General features: G+C 41.6%; 1 protein-coding gene across 1 annotated transcript in view; it reads left to right on the forward strand.

Moving 5' to 3' along the window:
- The window catches only part of ap3b1a (adaptor related protein complex 3 subunit beta 1a), a 52,941-nt gene that overhangs the window by 24,918 nt on the left and 7,844 nt on the right, over positions 1–20,179 (forward strand). Inside the window, exons 18-26 of the mRNA XM_071901711.2 lie at positions 854–1,013; positions 1,151–1,310; positions 3,043–3,193; positions 5,043–5,091; positions 5,241–5,344; positions 12,815–13,043; positions 15,736–15,820; positions 16,862–16,959; positions 18,367–18,505. Of these exons, the coding sequence (XP_071757812.1) occupies positions 854–1,013; positions 1,151–1,310; positions 3,043–3,193; positions 5,043–5,091; positions 5,241–5,344; positions 12,815–13,043; positions 15,736–15,820; positions 16,862–16,959; positions 18,367–18,505 (1,175 nt within the window). The remainder of the gene's footprint in view (positions 1–853; positions 1,014–1,150; positions 1,311–3,042; positions 3,194–5,042; positions 5,092–5,240; positions 5,345–12,814; positions 13,044–15,735; positions 15,821–16,861; positions 16,960–18,366; positions 18,506–20,179) is intronic.

Consider the following 20,179-nt stretch of genomic DNA (forward strand, 5'->3'; position numbering starts at 1 on the left):
AAGATGCCACTACTAGAGATGTATCATGTGATCAAAGTGACCTCTAGGGATATTTTGTTTGTAGTATTAACCTTCAAGGGATCGATGGACCAAAACCACAGCGGGAACTGAACTGCCTGTAATTAGAACCTGACTGTTAGAAGACTTATATTGATGTTTCCTTCGTTTAGACCTTACCTTGTACTACAGTTGAAAAACTTGATGATTACATTGATTGAAATAAGGCTGATGATGCCCAGGTGATAAAAAGCTATTTTCTATTTTATTGAAATTATGTCTTGGAGGCCAGGTTAATTTAATTTGTAGCATATAATTGACATTATATGCTATGTTCTAATTATTACAACCAATATTTCTCACAAGTTGGACAATCAGAAATCCAGATTTCATGTTTTTTTTGTTGTTGTTTTATCATAATGTTGCATAATGCAAACTTTTTCTAGTTCTAAATATGCATATTTGACAGAATACAGCCATATCTGGCCGCGAAGACAGATGTGTTTAATAATTATGAAGTGAGAAAATACTGGATATATCGACTAGATTATACAGTGGCGACTGAGTCTTGGGTGCCTTAATAAAATGAATGAGAGCCATGTAGTGTGCGGTGCATATCCAGGGTATCCGGCTCTTAACACGCTGTTAATGGCCAGATGCTTCACTGTTTACTTGGCGTGAGTAATTAGGTCTGCAAGTATATCTTTGAGGAGAACACAACCGTGGATTTGGAAAAGAGCCTTTTGAATGAGGTGTTGGGATGACGAGGGAAATCTAGCAAAGTTCTCATCCCTAACCCTTGCATCTATCTGCTGTAATGCTGTTTGCTTTACTGTGCTCCATCACTCCTGTTCAGGTGAAGGAGTGGGCACCATCAGTAGGAAAGGGCAAGCCAACCAAATCAGATGACAAGTTCTACTCTGACTCTGGAGAGGATGACCATGAAGAGGAGGAGGAAGAGGAAGGATCTGGGAGCAGCAGCAGTGAAGACAGCAGCAGCAGCAGCAGCAGTGAAGGTTTGTGTTTTTTTCTGTTTGTTTGCATCTGTCCGAGTGAGTGACAAAATGATGTGTGATTGTCCATATATGACATAGAGTATTTAACGTTGTTATTCAGACTGGACATGTTTGTAAGGGTGTATTTGGCTATACAGAGTCAGGCAGCGATGCTGAGAGTGACGAGAAGAGCAGCGACGATTCAGAGAAGAGCTCCAGTGACTCTGGAAAGAGCTCCAGTGAATCTGAATCAGAAAAAAAGAAGAAAAAGACCAAGAAGGCACAGCACAAGAAGGCCAAGCCAGCTGCTATTGCCAGGTACAGTGAAATCCCTCCTGCGTTTCAGAGTCTGAGAGCGTCATTTTTCTTCCCCGTGAATTGGATGTGTCCAGATGTCACCTGTTTCTCTCTCTTTCAGGCAGGCTCTGCTAATTAGACAGGTGTGTGTTTGTGGGAGGCGCTGTAGTCACAGTCGGCAAACGTGATCAGTGCTTTGCTGCATCAATAATCTCAACCTCCATCTGTTCACCTCTCTAGCCATTTTCATATTCTATGTGACAAGCCTCCTCCAGACATGCGGCCTCCCTCTGTTCAGTTTTATCTTTCTGTTTCCGTCCCCTCACATCTTTTAATGTCTTACCTGCAAAGCTGTAGCCTCAGTTATGGCTAAAAACCAATAATCGTCTAATGGCAGAAATCTCAGATCCGGATCACCACCAAAATCTAATCAACTGATCCTTGGACCAAGGGCAATCTGTCCACCAAATTTAATCTAAATCCATTCGTTACTTTTAGAGATATATTGCTGACAAACAGACATTTAGGGGTGAAGACATAACCTCCTTCCAACGTCATTTGCAGAGGTAACAACATAGCCTATGAGCCGTACCCCTCTATTGTACTGTATACACACACTTGTCTTGCTCTCTGTCACCACACACACACTCACACACACACGCACACACAGGCTGGCAGAGCTGTTAGAATATCGTTAGTGTGAGTTCCATTAACAAGCTAATCAAGGGGAATTTTCCTCCAGTAGCGTAACCCACATTTACATGGCTAATGGATAATGACTTTTGATTGGTCATTTAGCAGCCTGGTGTTACCAATGAATGAGATTTGAGTCATTACTACTGAATATGCTCACGCACACTCTCTTACACACTGGCAAATTTAGTTTCTTATACACTCTACTTCATTTGCTCATGAACACACAAACTCACACAGAATGTACCTGATTTTGCTGTGTGACAGGCCGCCGACTGACCCTGTTCCCTCCATTAGAGAGTATAATTAGAGCAGCTCACCCCAGTGCTCACACACACACACACACACACACACACACACACACACACACACACACACACAGAGTAATTAGAGCAGCTCACCCCAGTGCTTCCACAACAAACACAGCATAATGCCCTCATTATGGCCCAGTCATTTCAGGCAGGGCCTAATCAGGCCCACAGTGATTTATATCGCTTTTTCCTGTTCGCAGCAAATGAAATCTGTAGGCCAAATTAATACTGGCTTTTCATCATCGCCCAAGTTAAAAAGCCAGTTACCGTCACAATTCTCCTCATTAATTTAACAGCTGAAAATCCCAGGCAGGCGGAGTAAACACTCATTATAGGGACAAATTGAAGAGAGACAGAGCAAGTGAAAGAGAGAGGAGAAAGATGGAGAAAATCTTTTGAGCGAATGCAACATTGAATTAACTTCACAAACAAAAACATATTGATCTGTGTTGTTCTGACTGGGGCAAGTTCAAGTTTGTGCAGAAAAGAAAAAAAGATGTATTTCCAAGTTCACTTGTGGTTCCTAGCCTATTTGTTCAAATTATACCTGTTTGGATGCTGTATGTTTATGTACATGATATAATAAAAGCATGAGATGTTAGATTAAAAATTCAGACTGTCCTTAGTCACATGTTGGAAGTTTCACTCAAAAGCCAAACCCAATAAATGGTCAGTGGTTTTCAGATATAAACTCTAGCACTTGTATTGATCCCACGTCTAACCCAGTCTTGTGTCCCGGTGTGTTTCAGTGACTCGGATGAAAACGGTAATGGTCCTGTCGCCCAAGCCAGCAGCTCCTCAGCAGAAAGCTCCTCTGAGTCAGAGACGGAGTCTGAAGACGACTCCGATTCAGACTCGGACTCGAAGCAGAAGAAGAGCGGTGGGAAGACCAAACCCAAGGTGACCTCATGGTTTACTTTGGGTGAATTAGGTTCCAGGTTGAGTAGATGGTGTTATGGAATGGAGTTAACGTGAGATATAGACACTGCTGTGCTACTAAATGCCATAGATTAGCAGAACAGGCCCATTATACAAGATGTAGCTTCAGCTCTAATGTACTATATTCTTACTAGTATACTTATATAATCCCATCTATACCATGATCACTTGCCAAAGGTTAGAAATGACTGTCCCTTCACTTTATGTAGAATAAAAATAGTATTTAGATCTTGCTCACTAAGCAGCCGCTTCAATCTCTCTCTAGATTAATGATGACAATAAACTAATAACTTAATGCAAGCCTTTTTTTTTATATTCCCAAATTGAATAAATACTGTGCCCATAACCTGTTTAAAACTGCTTTTAGTTTGAGGTATTGTGGTTGTTGCTGATGTCTGCTGAGAAGAATATTTTTTCTTTGCTAGTTTGTTTTAATATGCCTGGCTTGATTAGAGGCAGCTGTGAGCTCCATGAGACTGGAGCACACTAATGCTGAAACACGGTTTATATTGATCTTTGCATCCGTTGCAACACAGTGTATACACATAGTGCTTCATTAGTTGATGTCGCCAAAATGTTGACTTGGAACTGTTATTACACATTTAATAGAATAACTACTTCAAAGCCAAGCATTTGTCAGACATTAATGCACACCCTGCCAGCCAATCAGAATCAAGTATTCATCCAGGACATTCTACAATAGGTTCATGTAGTCTTATGCTTATGTTTACCTGTGTAAAATATGATATTACTGTGGACTAGATAAGGCAGAAACTGTACTGTTTTCAGCCCTCTTCTGTTCATCTCTGTTAAGTATTAACGCCATGTATTCCCTGGGTACACATGTGCTGAGAGCTTAGAAATCACATTTTATGCTGTGGAATATGATTTGGTTTTCCTGTTTTCAGCTTCTTCTTTCCTTTTCAAATCTCAGTCGCTCTCACTTCACCCCCATTTCAACCATCACCGTCTCTTTCTCTCACCTGTTCTGCTCATCACACTCTCTCTCACCCGCCCTTCCCCTTTCTGCACTATGAAATTCTCATTTCATACACTTTGTCATTTGGGCATGGCCCATGAATTATGCATCTTTCTGCCTTTTTCTCTGTCTCTTTGTCTCTCTCCATACCTCTCTCTCTTGCTCTGGAGTAAATGGAGGTCTCATTTACTAACAAGGTTTCCGTCTCTATTACCGCCCCCAAGTGTCAATCAGAGAAGATCTGATAAGATACGGCCTCTAACTTTATTGTTTGTTTTCACTCTCATTCCTCTTCTGCCTCCCCTATCCTGTTTTTTTTTTTCCCTGTTTGTTCAGCCTGGAGTAAGCAGAGTGGAATTTTATGGTTCTTTATGTGACGTGAATGAAGCCGTGGTTGGTTAGGAGGGTGCGGAGAAAGGGCGATAAAAGTGCTCGTATGTTCAAATGCGTTTTTATTGGGCCTGTTGTGGTGCGAGCGAGAGGCGCGTGTCGTAATTCCCACAAGTCAACACCTGACAAGCCCGCCTTAGTCGCCGGAGGTGGCGTGTATCGGTTGTGACATGACAGTGTGCATGACTGGTCAATGCAAATTCCAGAGATGTTGCCGAAGTATGCAGAGTATCTATTTTTGGGGATGAATGTGTCATGTCTTGAGAGACACTGTCAGTGAAATTGAAACATGTTACCCACCGAATAGCACGCTCACACAATTTCAATACTGTTTGAGTTGTCATTTTTCTCCCTTGTCCCCTTCTCTTACTCCCTCGTCTCCTGTTAGTTGCCCGCTCCTCTTATGCTGCTGATTGTCATGTTGCTGTATTTGTTTTTCAGGTGGAAGTGAAGTCCAAGAAGGAAGTGTCTCTGCTGGATCTAGATGACTGTGAGTTCAGCTGCTCTCTACTACTGTAAATCACTCAGTTTCCAGATTGATTAATCAATTCACCAGCTAAAGGACATGAGGCTGGTTTTAGCGAGGTTAATACGCTCTAAGTGGTTGTTTTCAGTTTGTGTTTCCTCTGGATCCCTCAGTTTCTCCTGCACCCTTGACGGCACCGAAGTCTTCCGTCCTCTCTCCCAGCCTGCTGTCAGACCTGGAAGGCCTTTCTCTCTCCAACATCTCTTCCACCATGCAGGTTAGTGTGTGTGTGTGTGTGTGTGTGTGTGTGTGTGTGTGTCTGCATCGGAGACACACAGGATGACATTTCCTCCATCAGTGTGTGTTGAGAGTCTATTGTTCCTTTCTGTCTGACACTGACAGAACAGCAGAGCAGCATATGAGATGGTGAAATGAGCCTCGCTCCCCTGTGGAACGTTTCTGCTATTGACCTTTTCTACCTCCTTATATTTATAACCAGCCAGGATGGTGCAACTGCTCTCCCTGTTTCCTGTATCTTTTATAGTCTCCCTTTCTCACCCCACATTGTCTTTTTCTCTTTCACACCCTTGAAATCTCCGTTTCTGTCTCTCATCCATAAGTCCACCCCCTCCGTTTCTCTCTCTCTCTTTCTTCTCTCTCTCCTCCTCTCTGTCACCTTCCATCTCTCTCTGTCAGATGTTGCGTCCCTTGTGTCTCTGTACTGTGTATATCTGATGGTTGACCTTTCCTAGTGTGACGGCTCCTTTCTCTCCTCAGTATGTGTGAGCTGGTCTGTATGTCTGTGTATTTTGTCTTGTTTCCCCCTGGGAGGAAAATGTCCAGACCATTCTTTCTGCTGTTGCTGTGTCTATTTTCTGTCTCGTAGCCAGGTCTTTTGTAACTATTGTTTTAAAGACGCCAAATTAGAAAATGAATGATGTGAATCCTCATTCTTATATTCAACCTTCATACTAGTACTTGGCATCCTGGAAAATGTGGGATCTTTGAGGTTTGTAAAGTACTTGAATGTGAATTATTTTGTGCTTCATTGTTGGTGCTTTTAATCTTCAATCCGATAAATTCACTGCTGCCTTAGCAAATTAACTATATTCAGAAAATGGCAAAGTGACAGTGCATTTGTTTGTTTTTTTTACTGTGAAGTCAAACTTTGTACTTATGATAAAAGCTATTTGTGAGTGAAAACTGTACTGCTGTTGTTATTTGTTTCTTTGCTTGCTTGGCAGTTAAAATAATGTTAAAAAAATGTTAGTTTGCATCTAGTGCTGCCAATGTCAGGCGACCAAGTACTGGGACAAATACACTCACTTATTGTATAGTCAAGTCATGTAAGGTCCATTTTGGCCACATATCCTCTTACATACTGTGTGAGGTTTGTGACAAGATGTGTATGGTAGATTACCAGACTGTTGATATTTCCCTTTGGAATATTATTCCAAGCACTAAATGCATCTAAATATGAAGCAGCTAGAATTCATTCTAAATGAGGGTAAATACATTTCTGGGGATAAGGGGTGGTGGCAGAAAACTTTGAGAGTCCACCTTGAACATGCTTTGGATGTGTTTTGATTGGGTTTTTGAAAAATCTGTATGAACTTTGTATGTTAATTTGTTTACTTTCATGTACTTCTGGATGTGTGCTCACTGTACAAGCCTTGAATATTCAGCCGAGAACGTCTCTTCACCAACCGTCTGAACAGCCTCTCTGCTGCCCCTGCTCTGCTGTTGTGCTTCGCTCCATGGCTACTTGCTCTATATTCTGGGTCTGCCCATCAGTCCTGCCGGCCTGTCAGTCAGTATGATTGACAGCTGCTCTCAGGCCGGGGTGTTTATGCAGCGTGGGGCTTGTTAGTCAGTCTCTCCTCCTCAGGTGAAGGCCAGGGAGTAATAGAGAATAGAAATGCAGATTAGAACAGGGAACTTTTTGCACATCAACATCTGATTTAGAGTCAATCCTATGCATAAATACATGATGGGCATCGGGATTCATAGACAAGGGTAAATAACCTCACACCTTTATTCACACCCGCACCCCTCCCCACAGTTTCTGAGACATGCATGCACACACTCACATATCAGAACAGACTTCTTTTGCGCGCACGCACGCACACACACACACACATACACACACACACACACACACACACACGCACACACACACACACACACACACACACTGGCCCCAGTGTCATTTCTATTTCTCAGCAATCCGCCCACAGAGGCAGTGAGTCTGTCTCAGCTGAGCGCTCGGGCCCTTTTAGAGAATTACTGCATGGTTATCAAAGGCATTTAGATTAACCCTGGTCACTGTCTTTGACCCCCCCTCCTCTTTTCTCTCCTCCTCCTCTCCTCTCTCCTCTCCCCAGCCTCTGCATGCTACCGCTCTCTCTAATAACATTTTGACATTAGGATCTCTCACAAATGCCTCTTAAATCCCCCACCACCCACCCCCACCCCACCCAAACCCTTTCCGACCGCTGTCCGTGTGTATGGTGGGGTGGCTGAGGCTGATAACTTTTCATTCATAATTAGCAGTCAGCGAATGGGGCTGCGTTGGGGGGAAATTGAACTGTCAGCGGCGGGGCGCAGGGCGTTTGACCCCATCACGCCCAGAGGGGGCCATCATAATTTGTTCATTTGGTGCCCATCAGGCGGGCGCCAGCTCACCCCCTCCTCCCTCATCTCCCTCCTCACCCCTCTGACCTCCCCCCGTACTGGGCGCTCCGGGTTCATGTCTAATTATGAATCAGCAAAAGGACTCTCAGCGCCACGAATATAGCAGCCCCTGCCCTCCAAACCTCCTGCTGCCACTCAAACCGGGGAGATTGCCTCTTAAATAGGAATAAATGCCCACAAGGAAATAGCTAGTCAGTGTGATCGCCTATGCAGTGCATCTGAGCTGTGTGGGAGTATGGGAAATGTTTGTGTTTTGTGTATTAATGCAGCTGTTGCAGTACTTTTTCCTATTCATTTCTTTTAGTAACTATATGTGAGTGCAAGTTTGCAAGGGTGTATATACATGTAAAGATCAGATTACCAGAACCTTCATGTTCTCTCAGCAGAAAACTGCAGAGTCCTTTTTGTCAATCCCCTTTGTCTCTTTCCAAGGTGATCTAGAGGTCAAGCTAGCGCTCCCTCAGAGTCCTGATAGTCGTATGTGTGATTGCTCTTTCTGTGTCTGGAAATGTCAGCTTGTTACTTCTACAGATGGGATTATTACTGAATAACCACACAGAGCAGGTTTTCTTGAAGTTTTTATTGTCTGCTGCAACAAATTAGACTTTAAGTTGTCTCAGCAAACCACTTAACTAGTTAATTATTTATCAGATCTAGTCTAATCTAATTAATGTCTCAATCCTAGATTATTTAACTGATCACAACACATATGCTCTTGAAGGGTTTAACTTGGTGATGGAATGTATTTCTCTCAGATCCAACTTCAGTAGGTTCATTTTGCCGCTATGTTTACAGTTGATGGAAAATATAAGGAAAGCACTTACAGCTTCAAAATACATGTTTAGTTGTCTGTGCTGTCAGGTCTCACGCCAAGAGCTCAATCAATTTGAAAGTGGAAAAATGTCTTCATTCTAATGCAGCATACATAAACAAAGCCAGTTGTGGTGTGAAAATGATGTTGGTACTTCAAATTCAAGACCAATACCAAAATAATTGCACTTTGTGTGAATCAAAGCATCAGCCCTTTTTCAGAAAGTCAGTGATTTGCTTTTGCCAATGAATAGATTCCTTGGAAAATATTTATTATAGAAATCGAGCAGGCTGTGTCTAATACGTATTAAGTTAAATCTGAGTGCAACATTGAGCTTTTACATAACCTTTCTTTGCTGTATGCCCCAAAGAGGAAAGCACTGTATTAGAATCTGTTTTTGACCAGCTGCTTTTTGCCGCACAGTATGCTGTTAAGATTTCCCTTTACATTGTCTCCATTCTGAACTTTATGTACAAAACAGTCACATCTTGAGGATGTCTATGCAAGAATCTAGACTAGATTATTGTTAGCTAGGATCTGGATTAGCCTTTTCATAGCTAACATGGCTCTAAAAAGAAGTCTGGCTGTATGACCTATCATATTTGAGTATTTGTTGTGAAAATTGTGGTTGTGGTTGAGTTGGACTTCTAATACCCAAACGCAGTGTTGACATTTCTCTTTGCTACAGCCTGTTTTATAGTTAAATCTTCTGCCATATCTATTCCCTCATGAACGACCCACTCTGCTATTGTGCGGCTCGTGTCTGGCATGTACTGTAGCCATTAGCTTTGTATACATTATGTACCTCATGTTTTGTCTTTGTCATTCACAAATGAAGCTGAATACTGTAACATTGATAGTGATCTATGAGAGGAGCAAGGGTGAAGAATATCTCTTGATTTATATACAGATGTACTTTGGAATATAATATGAAGCAATTTAATAGAAAGTCGTAGAACCCAGACTAACACAAAGGACCTGCTGGCAGTATTGTATGTTAACAATATTTAGAAAGCAAGATGAAGGGCACTGTTGTTACTGAATATTAGTGGTCCGTTATTGCTAATATTGTTTAATAGAAAAATTCAACATTAATCATTTTTGAATACCTGATTTAGTGATAAATTGGCATAAATTAACTAATCTCTGTCTATATGCACTGGAGAGACTCTTGTTGGATTAAAGTAGTTTTAGATGGCTGTAGTAACATTTATTTAATTCAATTTGCATTCAAGGTCTTTCTGATGCCCCTCAATTAATTGTCATCTCCTGAGTGAAGGGAACAATTAGGCCCTAAAGTCAAACACATGTCCCTTACCTCAGTCCCCCCAACCGTTTTACAGCATAATGAAATCCTGTCCCTGAAGTTCCAGGCAGACAATGTCTGAAAAACAGAAATGGATTTTCAATACATGCCCATACATCTCTGTACTCCCCACACCCCTTCCTTTTAAATTGGCCTTCTTATGCACACGGCACAAGGCTGCCCGGCTACGGTTAGCCCTTTTGAATATGTCAGCGGGATTTTCAGGTCATTTGCCAGAGAGGATGCTGGGAGCGTGGCGTCCGGGCTCTGAAGGTGACTGGCGTCTGTGTCATCCATCACAGGAGCTTCCTTTAAGTTGATACATAATAGAGCCTCTCAATCAACTTCCTCCCTCATTGTCACCTCCCTCCTTCCTGGCCAGGGTGGAGAATGGGAGCCAACCCCAAGAAAAAAAAAAAAAAAAAATGAAAGCGAGACTGACAGGGAAGTCAAGGTTAGATCCCTCTCCTTCTCTTATTTACACTTCAGGTCTTGTGGACATGTGCTTCTTAACAGGACAACAATGGACAGAGGGGGGAGGGGGCTTCTGTGGACACTGGTGTCAGGTTTTTACTGTCCACTGTGTCAAATTGGTGATAATAAGCAGTTTGAAGCCTTGTCCTGTCTTCTTCCCCCCCCCCTCCTCTCCCTCCTGCCGACTCGGGGCGAGGCGACAGACAGGACCTTGAGGCAGGATGTGTCTGTCAGGGAGGTAAATCTCCGTTGTGAAGGGGTGGCAAACATTACGGCCAGCTTTATCGACATCGACTGCTCTGACACATCCAAAAGTGGCCCAATAAATTTGCAGGCTTGGCGGCGGCGTGACGGGCGAGTGCGAGGGCGCCGCGGCGTTACAGCATGGCAGCAAATGTTTGTTTGACCCCCTTCGGAGGCGCTTGGGTGGGCCGGTCACAAGAGAAACTGCTAGCCTGTCAGGGGGGCGAGGAGATTGTGTTGTTACTGTCTTGTTTTGATCGGACAGAGTTCATTCTGTACCTGATTCGACTGATACTCCTCATAGTTTGAAGCCTCAGGTTGGGTGAAACAGTTTCGTGTTTTATGACAGAGACTTCACAAAGTATATCTCTTATTTTAACAACAATTAAGCTATCAAACCTTGTCTCGTGGGCCCGGTTGACTTCTGCTAAACGCTCTCACTCTCTAGAGAGAACACATTGAGTTTCTCCTCCTCAGTGCTTGTTGTATGTCGAACTGATTCTCTCAGTATGTCCGGCCCCATGACCAGCTTTAATCACACAATGTACACTGACACTTCTCAACACTCGTGTGCCGTACGACTGTGCCTGCATGCTTGCATGGTGTGTTTCTTCATATCATATTTCTAATCATACTCAATTAGCTTAATTAGTTCACACGCCTCGCTTATGATTTTAGACACTGATTTACGAGGATCTGTTTTTATACTATTGGTTGTTGCTTTACATATTTTTTCACATCGTGCTGCATGATATTTCTTACATCTTTGACCTCCACTCTGTCAATCTTGCTACTCCTCCAGGAAAACAGATCTGTGTGGCTTGTAGTGTATGATTTTTTTTAATGCTTTTTTTTTCTTTTTTTTTCTTTTTGACATGTTAAATCACTGTTTTTGCACCGCTTCATTCCATGTTAATTTGCACCAGGATGGTATACATCTTTCTGAGTATTAGCTGTGTCTGTGTTCCAGTGCTAAGTGTCCCAGAGTATGGTAAGAGGCCGTATTAGTCCTGATGTTTAGACAGTGCTGTCAGTCAGTGACAGAGGGACCTTTCACTTTTAATGAAGAGTAAATAGTTTTTATTGCTTTTAAAGGTTGACATAGACATAGATACAGTAGAGGTGTGTCTGAATTTCATGGTGCATATATGTTGATGTGAATATTCTTATTTTTGGCAGTACAATCCATCTAGTAGATGCTGTTGTGCTGCTTTGTGTGGGTCCACCCACCCTACAGGTCCTTTTTGACAAGAGCACACCATTGCCACTGTCAAGTGGAAAACTGAAAGCCACCAAGTGTGAACATTGTTCATCCAAGTAACAAGAGATGCTAATGTTGGGGGGGGAAATAACTCAAAAGCAAATACTTAAACCCTCGAATTCTCTTCCACCTTTTTGTCTCCCTCGTCCTAGCTAAGGTAATGCAATTTCCTGCCCCTGAAAAGGTAAAAGCCCCTTAAATAGGACTCCAAATGGCAGGTTTGGCCCATGCAGGCTCTTGTGTTTCCATTCATTAGGGGTTGTTTTTATTCAGCCTGCTTTGACTACACATCCAGCCCATTTTCATCTAACTGGGCTGATTGAGGACATTTCTAAAAATGGCCCCCTCTTTACACCACAGAGTTGATGAATGGAGGGAGGGGGGTCTAAGTTATCAGCCAACCCTGCCCCACTCCACTCAGAAGTGCTGCATCCCGGCCACTGATTGGATACGGTGAATTGCATGAATATAGGTGATGTTAATTATGGGAAGACCGGAGATTCTTGTATTATCTGTCCTCTTTTATATACTTGTGTGGATGCATTAGCACTGTAATTTATAAGCCTGTCCCTGGATATTGTGTTGATGTGGAGAGCTCTACGCATTCTTCTGGGCAATATTCTGCATGTATTATTTTTCTCCTCCTTTCTTCTCTACTTCTAGACATCGATCCAGTCCATACTGCAGCTTATTTCTCTGATAATCAGTCTACAGATGTATACAAAGTATCTATTTGCACAATGTTATGAAATCAAACTTATAATCAGTGGTTCTTGATGTTTATGATACAAACATTTATCTCTTTCTCTCTCTCTCTCTCTCTCTCTCTCTCTCTCTCTCTCTCTCTCTCTCTCTCTCTCTCTCTCTCTCTCTCTCTCTCTCTCTCTCTCTCTCTCTCTCTCTCTCTCTCTCTCTCTCTCTCTCTCTCTCTCTCTCTCTCTCTCTCGTGTCCCTCTAGGTGAACATCCCAACGTTTGGCCCTGTGAAGAGCCACGAGCTGCTTCACCACATGACAGGGAAGGGTCTGTCAGCTCAGTACCATTTCCCCAGGCAGCCCTGTTTGTACCAGCCCAGTATGGTGGCAGTACAGGTCACACTGACCAACAGCTCTGACCACAGCCTGGAGGAGATCCACATAGGAGACCGGAGCCCCGCTAGCATTAACATCCACTGCTTTAACACCATCGGTGAGTATGAGCACCAAACAGTTCACTCTTAACCCATCAAAAAACCCAGAGAGCAAACGGTAAACGCCACATTTTTGGGATTTGGACCATTGGTCAGCTTACCCGTTATGACGAGAACATAGACAACAAAATAGTGGAAAAACTTCAGCTGTCCAGCTAACTTTGCTCACTTCCTATGTAAACAAATAGGGAATAGAGGTCTTCTGGCACTGAAATTAGCTCCAGAGAATCGATTCTTTTATGTCTATTTTACTAATCCCCTAAACAAGCTGGGCAGGTTTCGACGCTTGTCATTAAATTTAACTAACCATCCAGCCTTAGAGCTGGTACAAGTTCTTAAGTTCTCAAGTATTTATGTTACTTTATTTGGGATAATGATCCAAAGCAAAGAAATCAGACTTTTCAGTCAATGGGTAGAAATATGTTGTGTAGTTGCAGATTTGATGGCATCATACTGCTCAAGTGAATTTTTGTCTACTAACTTTAACAACCACATTCTTTTTAATCTGCGCAATGTTTGATGTTGCTCCTAGTCTTCCATAGGACCCATCTATAGGTATGATGGCTTTCTGTGACTTTCTGGAATTTCTGCAGCTGTGCCTCGATTATTTTCCTTGGACAGACATTAAATGATCATTACCATATCATAAACCTCTCTGCCTGTTTGCTATCAGGCCAACAAATGCCCCTCTCCAATTCCCCCAAGCCTAGAACAGCCAATATTACTTCAGCTAATCCCAGTTCATGTGTATTGATCAGGGCAAACAAACATAGAACTATCTCCATATCTCTTCTCACCCATTTCTATGATCTCTACACTCAGTATACCCCTGCGTCCATTGCTCCCTCAAGGATTCTTTCTCTCTCTCTCACACACACACACACACACACACACACACACTCAAAGGCTGGTGTGCGCTCGAGCACGTTAAAACCGTCAATTGCAAGGGATTGATTGGGCATTGAAGGAACTCAAGCAGCCAAACAGTGGGTAATTTGGATCGATTGAGCTTGGCTACTTGAGGGGGTGGCTGGAGTTGGTTTGGATAGGCTGCAGAGGATGAACACAGGCAATAGTTTATTTAGCATCGTTCTGTGTATGTTATGTCAGGGATAATACACAACGAGGTGTCTAGTTATCTAAAAGTATCGCACAATACCTCTACATAGTGCATTATTTTTCCATAACTGCTCCTTTTAAAGTGTGTTTTTCCACTTTGTGCTGTTGATTCAACTTTTCTAGAATACATTATTATTTGTGATTTATTCACTGTTGACTTCCAGCAAGATAATCCCTTATCCTTTTAACAGCTTTGTTGCCAACTGCTTGTTCACTACCTGTTACTTGACTGTTGCCAGCTGACACTAGCATGTCTTCTGTCTTAAATACTGCGTACTCCAAACTCAATAAATAAAACAGCAATTTACTTTGTGAGCTTTATCCTGTTTAACTAAGTTATTTATTGATACATTTTTTACATTAATTAATATACAGAAGTGCAGAAGTTCACTGTTTATTGCGGTATGCATGTAGCATATAGCACGTAGCGATATATATCTATCACTGTTTAAATGGTAACGGTGTAACTTCAAGGCAGTGAACTATTGAGGACAACTGATTTCAGGAATCTGTGATTGCATTTTTCTTTTGAGGCAACTTGCTGTTATACCTGCTACTCAAAGCAGTAGGCCTCACCCAATTTATATTATACTATTATTATTTATATTATACTAATTTATATTTACCCCTATTTTAGAACAAATATGAAAGTACTGGTAGAAGGCTGTGTGGTTATCTTTCTGGTTTGAATCGATAGGTTCTTAGCCCCTCGTTGATCATTATATTTCAGTAACCACTCACCTTGTAGTTTATTATCCTTTACTCATATAATAAGCAACCTTATATTGCGTGAGTTTCTAATTCTAAATGGTGTTTCATCTAATGGTTCAGATTGAGACAGAAAAGTTGAGGAAGACCAGGGAGAATGAGAGGGAGGGTGTAAAAAAAAAAAGGTAAAACAAGAAAAAGAGAGAGCACATTACTTAGAGAAGCTGTGAAGGCTGGATTGGAAGTGAGTCTATGATGGCTCTGTTTTCGGAGGGTTTCCTCTGGAGCCCTCGGTCTTCTCCTCTATGTCTGTGGAAAGAGTTATACAGTAAAATAGCCCTGCTCCGTGGAGAGAGAGAAGCACAGGCTGACTGGGGAAGCGTGGAGGATGTTTCTGTCTATCTGTCTTCTTCTCATCCTTACCTCCCCCTCCTCCTCTATGCAACTGTCCAGACGCTGTCTCTTCTTTCTTTAGCATTTTGGCTACACTTAACTCTCTTTCTAGCTCGCATGCTCATTTCTCCCGCTCTGTCTCCCCCCTGTCTCTCTCTCTCACCCCATCTCTCTTGATGCTGATGCTCTCTTTGACAAGCCTGTTGTTTTGGAAATATGCTAGTCCTTCATGTTTTTTTGTGGGGAATGGTGTGGGGAATGAGACTGAAGGATAGATTTCTCACACACGGTGGCCTTGCTTTGTGAAGTAGAAAACACAAGTGGTGTGGATGCCTGTCTGTTCCACTCTGTTGCCCCCCCCCCCCCCCCTCTCTCCCTTTGCTCCATCCCTCCCCGCTCTGCGCACTCTGCCCTTGTCACTCACTCTTCCTTTTCTCCTCTCCTCTTTCCTCCCCTCTTTTCCATTCTCAGAGCGGCTGGAGCCAGAGGCCTCTGTGACTGTTTCCGTGGGTATTGACTTCAGCGACTCGACACAAGCAGCCAACTTCCAGTTGTGGTAAGACAACCTGACACACACTCATATGCAGTCAGGCTTCAACAACTAGCTTGTTCTCTCCTCTCAGATCTTCAGTTGTACATCTTTTTCTCTATCACTTTGTCCTAGTGTTTGTTCTGCTCTCATACTTCGTCTTCAGATTCATCACCATCGCTCCTTTACTTGTCTCTTTCTCTTAAGTCCATTTGCTTCTTCCCTTACCTTTTTGCTTTCCTCTCTCATCTCTTCTTTGTTAATTCTCCTCTTCCTACCTTCGCTGTGCCAGTGCTCCCAGGTGAGACATCAGCCACGATTGATTCTGGTTCACTGGAATAACAATTATTCCTCCAGTAATCAGCCCGGCCCAAATCAACTTGCTGAATGCCATTGGCACCACTGCTCAACCAATCAATAACCTTATCAGAAAATCTGTTTTGGATGGGGGAATCAATCCGGCCCAAAATGCCAATCACCAAGTGTGGTTTGCAGGGCAAACAGAACAGAAACATTTAATACACAAACAAACGTAAATACACACAAGTGTGCAATGTGCAGCACCACACACCTCTTATTTCATTCATTCAGATGAAGAGTGTTTTGAAGAACACAGTTTTAATCATGCAGAGGTTGGGGAAATTGAAAAGCCCAATTCAGAAAGCAACAATACATTAAAATACCATGGCATATCTTTATCAAAATATGAAACATGTATGCACACATATTCATACATAAGTTTGTGGAATTGGAAATTAAAACAGTGGTGCGCAATTATGAAATACTACTTTTCCCACTACTAATGTTGTATATGTCTATTTCCCTGGATTTAAGACATGTTTCTTATAAAAAAGGACTGGAATGCTAAGGTTGCTAAACACAAGTTATGAAATATATTTGGACGCTTTAAATGCTTTGCATTTTGCATTGTTTTTAAACACTGAAGAAAATGACATGTTGTGAATGAAAGTTGTGAAGATTTTCCTACACTACAATAATCCCTTAAGTCCCCTTAGTTTAAATACTCTAAAAATGGGCTTTAACTCCTGTATTGTTTTCCTCTCTCAGCACAAAGGACGATCAGTTTAGTGTGTCCATCCAGCCTGCAGTCGGAGAGCTACTGATGCCCTTTACCATCACAGAGCAGGACTTCTGCAAGGAGCAAGGTGAGCTGACTAAACCATTTTTGCAAAATGGATTCTTGTTAGAAGATTACAGCGACTTGTCATAAACTTAGATGGCCACTTACTCTGAAACGTTACATAGTTGGAAAATGGCTGAAACGTCAAGCACTTGACGGCATAATTGTTACAATATTTCTTATTGCGTCAAAAGTTTACATCTTTAGCAAGTGGAGAACTGGTAGGATATTACCTTTTCATTTATTGTAGAATTGCATTGCATTCTATTGCATTTCTGTTGTGTCTAAATATTTTAGACTACCATAACATTTCTAATGAGCACCTGGTCTCAGATAAAAGTATTGTTTCTTGCATTTGCCTGGGAGACTTTGTTTTAGCAAATACATTTCTGGTTAAAAGTTGGCGATAGAAAGTGGTTAAATTGTGACAGAAAAAGCAACCATCAACAATAGATCACACAGACATAATAACATAACCATATTGTATGTTTCAATGACAAAGGTATTGTAGGTTTAAATGTTCAATTATAGAATTTGTATAGATAGTAGAAGTGTTTTTCTTCTCTACAGTGTGATACATTATTCAATCGAGATAGTTTGGATAAATATGCGGATAGAATAAAATCCTGCTGTGTCTAATAATAACCTGCCTCTAATGAACATCTGCTACCTTTGTTACTGAAGAAAATAAAAGCCATTTTATGGCATTTCCTAAATCCACCCCCCACCCTTCCACCTGTAGAGGCACATAACTGCGGCATACTCTTATCCAAGCCATCAGTCTGCTCTAAGTGCCTGCTAAATGCCGCTTCTGCCTTAATTAATCTTCATTCCCTGTATTTTGAGCTCTACTGAATACACCTTGCTATCAGACAAAAAGGGACTGAATAGAAGAATAGCTTGGTTTGCTAGACCTACCCGTTTCTCTCCAGCAAATCGCTTCTTTATACCGATAGACTGAAGTTAATTAGTTCTTTCAATTAACAGGTTTTCATTATGTTTGCCTTTAAGACCTCTTTTATGTCTACCTGACTTGTGCATATTTATCTCCATTCTTTCCCTCACATCCTTCCTCATTACTAAGTGCACATGAACTGCCCCCTTGCCTTAAATTGAATATGTCTTTGTATGTCTCCATTTGCATTATTGATGGAGACACACAGTTACTCAGTTACCCTCATTTTATTTCTCATCAGAACCTAAAGAGCAACGTCATGATCCTCTGATTTCAGATGGCCTGGTTTTCTAATCCACTGTCTGGTTTTAGGTCAAAGGTCACTACAGCATATATACAATTTCTTTCTTGATTATTCAGAAAAAGTATAAACAAGCAAGTATATATAGTCTATACAAGGTGTAAACTAGACAAGTCAATTTCATTTAGCACAAGTTCATGTGTCAGTTGACATGTAAACATTTTCCATCCAATCAGGTAAATTGCTGGGCATGAACGAGACCTCGGCAACCATCACCATGGCAGCAGAAAACGCCTCCAGCCAGGCCCTCAGCAAGCAGGTCCTATCTGTGGCCAACGTAGGAGTGGTGTCGTCCGGTCAGAACGACTTCCACAGGTGAAATGCCCAGAAACGCACTCACATGCCATTCACCCCACAAGTATAATCCATATATCTGTTTCCATGCGTTGGACTTCATTTCTCAAGCAAAATACAAGCACATTTGTTTTTCTTAGTTTTAGACATGGGATCTGAGCATATATATTTTCTTTAATATCTCAAGACAGTGTGTAAACATCCGATTTTATTGCATATTTAGACTAGATATGCAGTGTTTTCATATTAGTCTTATAGCGTACATAAAGGTTAGATAATTGTCATGTTTATAGTGCAAACTGCTATGCATGTTTTGCATTGCAGTCTCAACAAGAAATTTTCAACTCAGAACAAATGATTTCTATTTCATAAAACCATGCAAATCTATACACTTCGTCATATGCCTAAAAATCGAAGCCTGTGCATTTTGCTGATTTAATTTGTCCAGATTACACAGGCTACTTACTGCTGCTTACTGGTTAATATGCAACCTGATGTTACAAAGCTGAATGCGAGTTGCTTTTTTTTTTGTTTCGTTTGTTTTTTTGCGACCATTGTATCCAATTGTAATCACTGCTGTGGAAATCATTCATGTGTCTCATGCCAGCCACAGACTACAAGACTTTTAAAATCCTAACTGACTGTGAAAACGGGGAGCGTTTCACACTAAATGACGGGTCTTTACAGAATTCCTTGTCAGCTGTCAGAAAGGTGCGCACACTAGGCAGTAAGGACAGGAGAGAGGATTGCACATTGAATGACTGGATCCACAAGGATTTCTAATGCAGCTTTCAAACATGCACAGTTCTGTAATGAGAAATTGGAAGACAGACAAGGAGTTGAATAGTCAATATTTATTAGGCTAAATTAGTTGCAGTAATTAGAGATTGGGGTATACTCATTGAATCTAAATCCAGTCACTAGAAATGTATTCCAAATCTGACTTGAATAACATTAAATTTGTGTGCAACTTTGTTTTAATTTCCTGGATCTTCAAGTTTTCAATTTATAACCGACAGTCAAGTGGGGTGGTAGTGGGACTTAGTGGGTTTATTTAAAGGTTATTGTTGTTCACTGAAATTCAGCTTTTCAAATAGTTTCATTTGCATTAAACTTCATCCAGCTTGATAAGTATGTTTTAATAGTCTTAATTAAAAAGTGTAAATACGCCAGAAATCTTTTGCCGTGTTTAGAGGTTGTTGTTTTTTTAATTTCCTGCTGATTTGCGATCTAGACAGCGCCCAGTTTAAGTTTTACCCGAATACAAATTTGGACGCAAAACAAATTCCCAAATTGAACCGATAGAAAAAGTTTCACACCCCGAGTGCTTACTGAATTATAATGCGTTTTGTGCATCTGCACTGACGAGGCAAAGTAGAAGGTAAAGCAGTTTATGTGGGCTAGTGGGGAAAATGTGAATGGCACAGCGGACTACACGCTGCAGTTATTATCACCACTCCTTTTCCATGCTTTTATATTTTTGCGGGTCCTGCAGTCATTGCCTCTTGCCAAGCTTTGTTGTCAGATTTGTATCTTTGCCGTTACAGAAATTCCTCCAGATTTGTCCGGACTTGAGTCATAAAAATCAAACATGTTTAAAATAAGTGAATCGATTGGATCAGGAGGCAGAAGATTCAGTCCTTCACCATTCTCACACTACAAGAGCATCTGTGCCAACTGACAGTCCTGACTGCC

This window comes from Centroberyx gerrardi, chromosome 2, assembly GCF_048128805.1.
Source record: "Centroberyx gerrardi isolate f3 chromosome 2, fCenGer3.hap1.cur.20231027, whole genome shotgun sequence".
Taxonomy (NCBI): Eukaryota; Metazoa; Chordata; class Actinopteri; order Beryciformes; family Berycidae; genus Centroberyx; species Centroberyx gerrardi.